The sequence below is a fragment of the Phodopus roborovskii genome, unplaced genomic scaffold, assembly GCF_943737965.1.
Source record: "Phodopus roborovskii unplaced genomic scaffold, PHOROB, whole genome shotgun sequence".
In the NCBI taxonomy this organism is placed as follows: domain Eukaryota; kingdom Metazoa; phylum Chordata; class Mammalia; order Rodentia; family Cricetidae; genus Phodopus; species Phodopus roborovskii.
This window is the reverse complement of record NW_026125391.1, coordinates 4,077,280-4,089,953: the sequence shown is the minus strand read 5'-3', so window position 1 is coordinate 4,089,953 and position 12,674 is coordinate 4,077,280. Positions and strand designations below refer to the sequence as shown.

Genomic DNA, 12,674 nt, shown 5'->3' with positions numbered 1-12,674 from the left:
ATTGCCTATGCTGAGAGCCCCAGGCCACTTCTCTAGTTCAGAACTTGGCCTGGACTGGTGTATCCTAGTCTCAGCATCTCCCTTTGTGGAGATCCTGGCATATGCCTGATGCCCATTTCTCCATCCCTTCTGTGCTCAGTAAAAAACAGTGATACCCCACTCTCCTTTCTCAGTTTCTGGTCTTGTAAGTCTTTTGTTTAATTTGGTTTGGTTTGGTTTTAGTTTTGTATTTGTTTTCCCCATCTCTGATGGCATCTCAATAGCTATTGCTCTGATAGCTGTTTTCTTTGGCTGTGCTTACACTATAGCAGCTAAGACTTCTGTTGTTAGGAACTTGAGAACAAGGGGAGATATTAGCACTACTACCCCATCCTGAAGCCCTTATGAAAGTCTTCTAAGTAAATGTTTCCACTGAAACCTTTGTGATACCACCTTGAGTATGTTTAAAGAAAATATTTTTGTATCTCTGAATTTTCAATTCAGTTTTTTGTTGGTATATCACAGCAATTTTTAAGTGAAAAGAGTAAAAAAATCATAACTTTAAATGTATCATATCTAAAATGTTAGCTTTGTCTTTGTTTTCCTATCTGTTCTTTTCTTCTCATTCTCCCTCCTCCCCTCTCTCCTCTAGAAGGATAAATATATTTAATTTGTGGACATATGCGTGCTCATTTTATCCACAAAAAAATATTATACAAAAATTCAAACTGGAAACACTCGAGGAGACAGTAGACTTAATGTTGTCCACCAACTTGTATACAACCCTAAAGCACTTCTGTCTTGAGTGTTCCACTGGAGAACGGGACAAGGAATATTTCTTCAGGGTGCTGTTCCTACACTGCTTTCTGAATACTGCTTCACACTTTGGCAGTGTAATACACAGAGTTTGTGTAGATGGTGTCAGGAGTCTGTGTAGATGATGGTGTTAGGAGTCTGTGTAGATGGTCTCAAGAATCATCTGTGTAGATGGTCTCAGGAATCTGTGTACATGGTGTTAGGAGTCTGTGTAGATGGTCTCAGGAGTCTGTGTAGACTTTGTAGACTTTCCTGAGAGGCCAGTCTCTCAGCACAGACAGCAGAATATTCCAAAGCTGAGTCAAAGGTCAGAGTGATTAGCTCTCATATTACAGAAAATGTAGTTTCCAACATGTATTCTTTTATGTACTTATGTTAGAGAACATGGCCTCTTAATATTGAACTTTCTGGAAACTGAATTGTATCTAAATATGCAGGGTACAGATTATCTTTGGGGATAAATTTGATAAATTTCCTTGCAAGCAAATAGATTGTCATTGGTGTGTGTGTGTGCGTGCGCGCACGCGCACATGCGTGTGTATGTGTTCTGATTTTCATATGGCCCATATGAAGAAAACGGACTATATGAGAAGTTAAATATTTCATGTATTGCTTCCTATACTACTGATAAATTCTTTGTGGTACTCAATATACATCAGCTAGAAACTAAGATTTGTTCTTTATGTTGAAAAACCTCTGACTGCAATAAGCAGCTCCCAGCTCTGGGGATTATGTTAATACAAATTTCCTGACACTGATAACAAGTGGAAAATGCAATTCTTCATGTCTTGTCAGGCTCCATTCCTCACTTTCATGGTTTTGTTGTGATTATGCATGGATTGAATATCTTAGTAAGATTTACTTTGAAATACTGCTGAGAGAATTACAAAAGCCTGTGGCATGGTAAGAATGATGTCTGTTGGATTTTGGTAAATCTGGGACTATGCTTCCATGTCCAGCCCCATGTTTTTAAAAAAAAGTAGCCAAATTATAGGAGAGAAGAATTCAGAAATGAAGCTTGGAAGGAGACAGAGGAGGTGTTTTGAGGCAACCAGCACCCACATCATCAGTCATCCTGGCTCACTCAAGCTTTCTGCTCCCTGCCTCATCACTGAAACAGAGCAACAAAATAACAATCCTGCAGAATATTACTTCTAAGATTCTATCTTAAAGCAGTTCTGGTTGACAGGAAATAGACCTGCTGTCTGGGACAGGAACACTAGTATCTATCTACTAAATATTCCTCATGTACCCTGATGTTGTCCTGACTCTCTATGATTGGAGTCACTGACTATATCTGATCAATTAAAGGCAACCAAAAACAATGCATGTGCACGTGCACGCACTCGCGCGTGCTTACACACACACACCACTGCTTCTGGCTAGAGGAAGGTAAGACATGGGCACTCTGGAGGCCATTTGTTGAGATGACAGAATCACAAAGTGGGAGCCTCCTTAAGGCTGGAGAAAAAGACCCTACACATCCACTGGACATTAGTACAACACAGACATAAATTATATTGTGTTTAGCACCAAATGATACGTTAATTTCTCATGCACTGTTCAGAAAGTCACACATTTGGAGATGCTGAACTGGGTGTCACATCCTTGTTTTGAATGGCTCATTTTATTCCAGCAAGAATCATGAAGCTTATCTTAGAAATGTGACATAGTTGTTTTATTTCAAAGAGACCAACCTGGCAAGCAATCCAAAATGCTTTTTGTATTATTAAACAGCTGCCATTTTGCCACATGTTATTTTCTTGACTAAAAGATAATATATCATTCAATAATAATAATAGTAATAATAATGTTAGAATTTTTGCTAAGTTTTTAATAACCTACATCTGACTGTCACACATTTTCAGTGGTATCCATAGAAATTGCAGTTGATAGTAAGGTAAGCAGGGCCACAACTTGTTTCAGTCACTACAAATGTTTCTAAATATCTCACTCTAAACTCTGGTATTCAGAAGTAAACTGCTGCTTTTTTAGACTTCTCTATTAGAGCAGGCTCCTAATTTCCATTTAAAAATTTGGAACTTTGCCTCTTACATGCTATATAAAGGAAATCAGTTGGTAAGCGGACCCTGTGATAAAGGAATAGGCTTGTTTCTATGGCTTGGCCATTTTTCTTTCCTTCATACCCCCTTCTTCTGATTACCATTGGTGAGAGAGGGCTAGGGCTAGGCTGATCACCATCAGGATGCAGCTGTTGTTGCTGGAGGCAGCAAAGTAGAAGAGAGGTTAACAGCACTAAATCCTGTCACCCTGTTTTCTAGTCTTGTTTTTGCTTTTCTACATTAGGAATAAATCATTGTAATGATTAACACAACCAATTCTGCATATTCTACAATCACTTCAGTATAAAAAAGAACTTACAATAAACTGTCATTGCCAGCTGTCTTTTTTGCTTATTGAGGAACTTAGAGTATATAAGAAACACAACCCCATGTGTACCTTTTGGATGTACTAATATATGTACATAGAACAACAACTTCTAAAAATCAGAAACAGTAGGTCACATTCAATGGGAAAATCTGTCACAAAACGATTCGTTCATTTCAGTTCTTTTGTGTACAGCTATGTGCTTGGAAAGATACCAGTGCACTAGGCTTGTCAGTCTTCCTAATGTACCTTTCTGGTTGCAAGAAACCTCAATTTGTCTTCATCCGTTGCTGAAGACACCTGTGGTTCTATAACAGATCACTTCACGATCCTAAACTTAACACATCAGTTTACCACTTCCTGTGATTGGAAGGTTTGGCAGGGATTGTGGTTTAGCAGGTCACTGACACTTTTGAGTTCATTTGGAGCCAGAAAGCCTCAAATAATTCTTTTCTCCTCCCGAGATCTCTTTCTATGGGCTACCCATCATCCTTAGTTTAATTTATACTTCCCAGAGGGAGCAGGTTCATCACATACCTGCTTGTAGGATACTTGGCAGTATTTCAGTATCAAAGCATATCATATGGCCAAACTCAGAGTCACTGCAAGAGGGGACTACGTAAGAGTAGGGATGGCTGCGAGGACTACTTCCTGGGGGCCATCAATATAACCTTCTATCTACTTTTTCATGTTTGTTGTAAAATACAGTGATGAAAGAAAGAGGAGAAGACATCTTAACTATAGTCAATTTCTTCTACCAAACCCCACCGAGAACTAGAATATTGCCTGGGATACCAGGACATTTAGCCTGGCTGTCATGGCCATGCAAGGGTGGCAGGTGCTTGTCATGTACCAAATGTTCTGTGGATGCCATTGCCACAACCTGTTTCTCCTCCTACAGATCTTGGCTGACCCCATCTTCATTCTACCTCATCTATCCTCACTCATGGCTGCTCATATTGCTGTTTATGTTTGACCTTTGGCCTTTGTTTTTACTCAAAACTGTTGCCTCACTTTCTCTTCCTGTCTTGCTTCCCCCAGAAAGGAATTTTTTTTTTTAGCATTTTTAGTTGGTCACTCTTAATTCCCTTTCAAGTTATCAAGTCATCTTGCAGCCTTTATACAGCCTGCCTGCCTTTGTTCAGACACCCACTCTGTTCTGTTAGCCTTGATCAGGATTGGACTGCTGCTGTGACTGAATTAGAGGTGGGATAAGAAGGGCATGTCTTTCCATTTTCCAAAACTCCTTTTTCTCTCCTACTTCAACCGCCTTTACTTTTGCAGTCAGTTTTCTCATTCTGAAGAAATTTGAACAGTGCTGGTCGGATACCTGGCTAGACAAGTGTGAAACAGGTCTGCTTCTTGCTCCAGTTGCCACTGACCTGGTGCATGTGCATTTTCTATTAACCCTGTCTTATGCTTTGTCCTAAATCTCTCATTCATATCATCATCTCATATTATGTTATTTCTTTTTCCTGTCACTGCAATGCTAAGTAAAATAGTGGATGTCTATATGATATCATGTATGAGAAATAATTAGATTTACCAAAACACTGGTGGTATCTTTGATGATCTAACTTCATGACAAAAGTGTTTTCTAATTTTCTAAATCTAAAAGATTTTAAGATATTGTTTATTTTTACTATTCAGATATGAAATATCTTTTAAAGTACTTGTGAAATTTGGTAATAGTGACTGTTTCCTGCTGGCAAAGCTGGACTACTGGCTCTTTATTTTGCCATAGGTAATGTTTTTTTACCTTTTGACTTCTATACAGAATGAATTATATTTTGGTTTATGTTGCTGTTTTGGAGTCAAGGTCTTGCTTTGTAGTCTGTGCTGGCGTTGAACTCTCAACCTCCCTGACTTTACCTAACCATGTGTAAAATCAACATTTTAAAGACAGCCTTGTCTCTATTATTTTAACTTGTTATTCTTATAAAAGGCCAGGGCTGTCATGTAGTATAATTTTGAGGATCCCTATTTATGTGGAAAACAGTGTGGAAAGACCCTTGACAGTGCTTTGTGAAAATCATCAATGTATAGTATAGACTCCATCAGCACTTTAAATAATGATACAGGACTAAACTTGGTAGGTGTGATTGCTCATGGACTAATTGTAGTGTAAGCAGATGTGGAAGAAGGAGAGATTCTGGATTCTTCAGGATATGGCAGAGTGAAATGAATGGAAACAGCAGAACTTGTCCGAAGAAGCAGCTCTGTAGGTCTGGTACTTCATATATTGTGGGTGTGTGTGTCCTCAGCATGTGGCTACCAGACTGCACTGTGGAGTCCTTATCAGTGAGTAGGATGTTAGAATTTGTTTTAATTTTTTATTACATCCATTGTGTTGTGGAAAGAGGTTTCCTGTGCAGTGACACATGTATGGCACATGTATAAATGTCAAGAGGACAATAGTGGGAGTCTGTTATTTCCTTCTGCCATCTGGGTTTGGAAATTAAATACTGGTTGCCAGGCTCACTGATAAGCACGTTTACACTCTAAGCCATCTTGACATCAGCCCTAGAACTCACTTTGGAGATTCTTGGGCACACAGACTATCTGCATATAGGGAGGAGCTTAAGTGGGATTCCTGTATAGGATAGCCCTTAATAATATAGCATCAGCTGTCTATTTGACACAGTCTCAAGTCATCACAGGCAGTCTCTATTTCGGAATCTGATAGGCGTAAGGCCTTGTTTGTTAAGGGAATATCTTGGTTGCTGATTAGTGTAGGAGCCTCTAACCCACAGTGGATGGTACCATCACTAGGCAGGTGGGCCTCTACTGTATGAGAAAGCTATTTCAGCATGAGCCAGGGAATGAAGGAGGAGGTCACCAAGCAGCTTTCATCTTTGGTTTCTGCTTCTAGGTTCCAACATGGAGTTGCTGCCCTGACTTCCCTTAATGATTAATTGTGATTTGGAAATATAAGCCAAACAAATCCTTTTATGTCTGTAAGGCGATTTTGACCAGAGGGCTTTTTTTTGCTTATCACTGCAACAACACACAGCAAACTACAACAGTAGTCATCATGACTGGGATTTTTCTTCCCTCATCTGTTAAATGGGTATATTTACATTGCTTTTGTTTTCTATTGTTTTAAAATGTATCAAATGAAATGCTCAATTACAGTATTTGGAAGAGTAAAGGTTTTGAGCTGTTACTAGGATACACTATCACCTGTTCTGCTGGCTAGTCTTACGTCAACTGACACACAAACTGGAGTTATCTGCATGGACAGAACCTTAATTGAGAAAGTACCTCTGTAAAATCCAGTTGTAAGATATTTTCTTAATTAGTTATTGATGAAGGAGAGCTCAATATGGGTGGTGTCATCCCTTAGCTGGTGGTCCTGGATTCTATAAGAAAGCTAGCTGAGCAAGCCATGGGAAGCAAGCCAGTAAGAAGAACCCCTCCATAGTCTCTGCATAAACTCCTTCTTCCTGGATCCTTCCCTGTTTTGAGTTCCAGTCCTGACTTCTTTCAATAATGAACCACACTATGGAAGGGTAAGCCAAATAAACCCTTTCCTCCCCAATGCTTTTTGGTCATGGTGTTTTGTCAAACAAATAGACCCTAACTAAGACACCACTTATTGTTTATCTTTCCTTAGATACTGTTTCATCTTAGTAGTTTCATTTTGATGCTTTATTGAAGCCTTACTGTAAGATTTCCTTACTTAGGGAAAATGAGAGACATGTCCTTTGAAGACTCACACTGCTTCCCTTGCTGTTTGCAGAAATCATTAAAGTCTCTTTGGTCCATACCTCAGATAGGCTTTTCTTTAGCTGGGCATGATCTGTGGTTATACTGATGATATAACTGTGGCTTTGTGAAGGATTTATGTCATCATGTCCTCAGATACAATTCTGTGACTGAAAAGCACAGGAATAGCTAGGTGTGGCATTCATGTGCTTATTCCTTACAGTAAAAATTATTTACAGCATAAAAAGTAATGATCTCTGAGTTGGACACTGGGACAGTCAGGATAATGACACATCCAGGACTTGGACAGCCAGAAAGGCTAGCTGCTGACATGCTACCAGTGGCAGTAATTAGTGTATCACAAGAGTCCGGGTATGGCACTATTTAGTTCAATGGCTTAGAGAGTGCAGATAAGCTGTGTACAGTCATCACTGACATCGCCCCCCTGCTGGGTACAGAAAAACACACACAGCAAAGGAGAAAAAGGCAAATGATGCTCAGGCTTCCTGTCCTGCTGGAGAGCTGACTTTTAAAACTTAAAATAACTGCAGTTCTCATTTGAGAGAAAGACTTCTTACGTTAAGTCACAGGACAGATACTTTTCTTGGGTTTTTCATGAATTTTTTTAGTCAAAACTTTATATTATTCTTTAAAACTATATAGTAAATCATACTTTATGATTTAATGTGAGTTTGAGGCAGAAAAACCAAAGAAACTTTGATTTACATTTCTTCTGTAGTGGAGAAAAGCAATACTGAAGATGTTTCTGTTGTTTTGTTTTCCAGTTCACAGAGTCTATACATAATGTGAAAATATGCTTTTAATGAATTGAGAGAAATACATACTGGGTTTTACTGGTTATCTTATTGTTGATCATTTTGATGGCATAGATGACTTTAAGTATCAATATGACTTACCAGAGTTGATAATAATCTTTTTCAATGCTTTAAATTGTCTAATATTAAATACCTTTTGGAAATTTCATGCTAGCACACTGGGGTGTTATTTTACATCAGGACTTTATTCCTTTTAATCTAATTACACAAAGAATTTAGTTTTGGCCTGTGTTTCTTGTTGTTGAATAGCTGTCACCTCCCAAGGTGACTTACAGGGCAGGTAGCTCCTGGTGGGGGTGTTGACAGGAATACTGAGGGTGCAAAAGCAGGAGTTTTTCTTTGTGCGACATTCTTTTCACTGAATGAAAACTCAGTTTTCTGTTGCTGTATTTGATTTTAGTTTAATTGAGTGCTGGAGACTTAATGCTGTCATTGAGTGCTTGGCATTCCACCTTTGAGGGCATAGGAAGGAGGAGTGGGTGATTTTTCTCGGGTAGGAGTCAGGGATGGGCTGAACCATTGCTTTGTCCTGCCCTAAGAGAATATGCACTGGGGATGATCTGGTGCAGTTAGCGTCCAACCTTTGAAGAGAGATCATATTTTCTCGTGTTATAGTTCCTAATCTCCCAATAACGTGAAGATTTATTGCTCATGATTCTTTCCGTAAGTATACTCTGTAAGTTTTTCTAAAGCTTATGTTTTTGCCCTTTATCATATACACTGTGATTTTATATGTAATTTATTAATTTCATGTGCACTTTGAAAGGATAAAGATAGTTCAGTGATGCTTTATTGTATATGAATCTTTTCTGATTGTTTTCTCTTGGGGGCGGGGGAGGAGAATGACCACTTAAGACATCAGGCAAAATATGTAATAAGTAAGGAGCTTAGAAACTGTGAGTATGTGCTTAAGACACTATAGTTATTGGAGTATATATAATACAAATTTGTGGAAGTATTTGGGTTTTCTAATATCTATTTAGAGGGCTGAGTGCTTAAATCTAATAAACTTAATTTACATGGTTCATCAATCAGGCAGGCAGGCAGGCAAGTAATGTTTGTTCTAGAATTTAACTTTGTTTTGCCTCAGTATATGTTGTATGTAAGATCTACTTGCTTTAATGCCCTTTATTTTTATTTTCTCTGAAGCTGTTGTTGAATTAGAATTAGCACTAAAACCAACAGATCTGAGGCCACCTAAGAACATGTGATAGTGTGGTGGTGATGTTCTGTGGGCACATAGAAAGATGGATTGCTTTGAATCTGGGTCAGAAATTCTTGAGCAAGCTCCCCTTCCTGCTTTTTAATGCTACCTAGAGGCGAATGTTTACAATGGAATAAAAGACAAACTTTCTGGATCTTAAAAAGAATAGTATGAATGTTGGAGTCACAAAATGTATTTATATAAGTAGATGCATAAGGTTAGCTAGTGTCTTTCTTTGTATCTTTCTGTAAGGAGTCCATCTAGACCAAATTTAAGTCAGAATTTAGTTGCTAGCCAAACACACATTATTCACACTGTTCCATTGTTTTCATGTCCGTGATTTTTATCCCATGTGTGGAGCTGATGTTATGACTGATTTATCTATGATGATTAAATTCTGGTCTGCAAAGTGCATGTTAGAGGAAAAATATAGCTCAGATACCATGGCCAGTCTATTTGAATACAATCAAGTCACTGATCTCAGGTCTCTATTTTGCTCTTCTTTCTTCCATCCCTTCATTTTGTTACTACAAATATGTATTTGCTTCCTTCCATGCTCCAAGAAGGCTACTGGGATACAGTTGGGGAGTAGCAGAGATTGTCTCTAACCTACAGAAACACAGTCTAATAGAAAACATGGATTTTATGAAAATACATGACTACTTAATAAAAGTTATACATATAATTCACTAATAAAGCCTGCAGAAGCTACCTTAGTTTACTATAGAATTGTTCTCTTTTGTCCACCAAGGTGCCATTGCTCACAGGAGCCAACCCTTCCTGAGAAGACACTTTCAACTTCTTTCCAGGTGGCACAGACCTCTTTCTCTATGACTCAGCTCAGGTTTTCGGTGTGATGCTTCTCTATACAGGGTGACAGGACAGTGAGATGAGGGGAATATGGCCCACATAGACAATTTATTTATGGTTTCTTTTGTTATTTTGAGACAAAGTGTCACTTGTAGCCCCAAGATGAACTTGGATTCACTATGTAGCTCAGGATGGCCTTGAACTCCCAGTGATCCTCCTGTGTCAGACTCCTAGGTGCTGAGATCATGTTTATACAAATACGCATGCAGGCATATGTACATACATACACAAACAGTATGTATACAAGGAGAAATTTCAGGAATTTAGAGGTGATGCTGGAATGTTTTCTAGTCTGGATGATCAGCTGTTGTTTCTCCTAAGTCATTCTTAGCAAACAAATAAGACTTTGGTAAGCAAATAGGGTGGATGAAGCTTTCCAAGTAAAGGGATGGGATAAAATCAGTCAAGAAGGTAGGAGATTTCAGGGCACATTAGAAACCTAACACAGAAAGTATAGAGGAAATCATCTAGAAAATAATTGTAAGGAAGCACGTGGAATCAATCAGTCCAGACCACCGAGGGCTTCTAAAGTCACCTAATATGGTGACCCCCAATATTTCATGGAAGAAGAACTTGGAGAACATAGTTGATCAGCACTGTTGAGGAGAGTGACTGCTGAGGACAGCCTGGAGCTCAGAGCTCAGCTGGTTCTGAACCTGTAGTGTAGGTAAGAAATGAAAATGACATGAAGTAGTGTGTTCAGCTGTTCCACCAGTGTTTAGGCTTCAAAGGAGATACTCAACAAGCATCTTCAGAATGAAAAAGCCCTTAGGCTGTCCCTCTGAAGCCTCAGGTGCTCACTCCTCAACTGGCTTCACAGCCAGAGTTTCCTGACCTATTAAGAAAGAAATGGTTGCCTCTAGATAGCTTGAGCACAAATATTTAAAAGTGGAAAAATCATAATAATGGGAAAGGGTGCGGATTTTGCTTGACGTCGCCACAAATACTTCTGAACTGATATTAGATTTATGAATAAATGATTGTTCCAGTCTCTGAGTTAAATATTTAAAACTTAACTCCCTTTTAGAATTCATGTACAATGGAGAGCTGATTTTTTTTTCTGAGCTGCATATTTTTACTCTTCCTTTCCTACTTTTAATACATTATAATTATTGTTCTCATCCCCTCCTTTTTCAGTTCCCTGCATGAAAAAATTACTTGCACTTTGCACGAAAATCTTCTGTGAAAGAAGAAAAGGAAATTCCGTGTGTGGGTCTCAGCAGGAGTTGAGCTGATGCAGCAGCTTAAAATAATGCCGAAAAAGAAGCCCTTCTCTGCAGGCAGAGTGCCCCTGATTCTCTTCCTGTGCCAGATCATTAGTGCCCTGGATGTTCCTCTTGACCGTGAGTATTGAATCTCTCAGGCCAGGAGGCAAACCCTCTCAGTATTTACCATCATCCTGAACTGTGTTGATGAGAAAAGTGTCTGCATGACACTGAAAAGCTAATCAAAATTAATTTGGCTTTTACCTTCAGCACCTGGTGCTTATGAAGATACCATAGAAAAGGCCATGGAAATGACTGGCCACGGTGTCCTCTCTTCTCATTATCTTTCTTTGCCTTAGGTGTTTTTTGTGTACAGTGGTAGGGGTGGTCTGAGAAGGGAATGGTGCAACTGCTCTGATCCTCCCTGTGGGCACTCCTTCGTGGAAGGGCCATGTGAACTACTTTACAAGGATGATACAGACCCCTCTTATTGTCCTCATTGTGTCACTTTCTTTCTCTATTGTTGAGGCATCTCTAGAAAAAAACTAGAGAATGTTCTCGCCCACCTTCTGTCCCAATGTATCCCCCAATCACCCATACTTCATATGTTGTTTCTTCCAATTCAGACAGACGGCCACATTTCACTTTCTTGTTTTGCATCTTCAGTGTAAATTTAATTATAAGACTAGTGTTATAATACAGTAGAGCCGTGAATACAGAGCATGGGAGCCTTGACTGGTTTCAAGGCAGAAGGGTGAGACAGCAGCAAGTGAAGGACAGGGGCGTGGATGGGAAAGAGATCTGTAGATGTGACTTATGTTGACAGTTTATTGGGGAGGGATGGTAACAAAATAAGGGAAGGAAAGAGAGAAGAGATAGAGAGACACAGAGATAGAGACAGAGACGCACACATACACACAGAGGGAGAGAGAGAATGTGTGTGTGAGAAGAGATGTCTCCTCAGAGAGATGACAGAGGAAGAAAGTAGGCAGAGGAGTTCTTCTCCTAAAGAGACCTCCGTGCCTGTGTATAGAGCCAAGGTGCTCAGAGGCACTGTACCAAGTTCAAGGGGCAGAGCCAGGCCTGCCTGGATTATAACAACTAGTATGTCATGTACAAAGGTGTAACATTATGATACTAAGGCAAGACCTATAAAATCAGTCAAAGGAAGCAGCAAACAGGGGCTACTGAATTTCTTTCTCTTATTTTTTCCAAAGTAAAATATATACCACAGTCTGCCTAGCCTGAGTGTTTTGTTTGTAGACAATGAAGACAGCACTGGGCTCCAGCTGGATATGTTCCTGAGCATGAAGCTGAATTTCAAATCGGAACAATTACTGTACTTCACAATTGATTTACCCTTTCTCCCCAATCTTCATGACCTCTTTAAAGCCATTAGCTTCTTGAGTAGAATGTCTGTTTGGCAAGGTTTCTAAGGCACAAGAAAGATAGCTATTTCCTAGGGCTATGCAATTGCTGGGATGTCCTTTTCAGTCACAGAAGTTGCAACTGCCTGTAAGAAGGTGTGAGATGGTGTTTCCTGCACACTCTGCTCACTCCCTGGGCCATGCATCTCTATAATAAAGCCCAACAAAATGCAATATTTTCATTTAGTTATTCAGCCAATGAACTTAATTTAAAATATGCAGATATATTTAATTGAAATAT

The 12,674-nt window shown here is 39.2% G+C and overlaps 1 protein-coding gene across 1 annotated transcript in view; it reads left to right on the top strand.

Moving 5' to 3' along the window:
• Positions 1–12,674, top strand: part of Nrcam (neuronal cell adhesion molecule) — a 137,492-nt gene that overhangs the window by 52,501 nt on the left and 72,317 nt on the right. The window contains exon 2 of the mRNA XM_051175060.1: positions 10,939–11,144. Within this exon, the coding sequence (XP_051031017.1) occupies positions 11,036–11,144 (109 nt within the window). The 5' untranslated portion in view covers positions 10,939–11,035. The remainder of the gene's footprint in view (positions 1–10,938; positions 11,145–12,674) is intronic.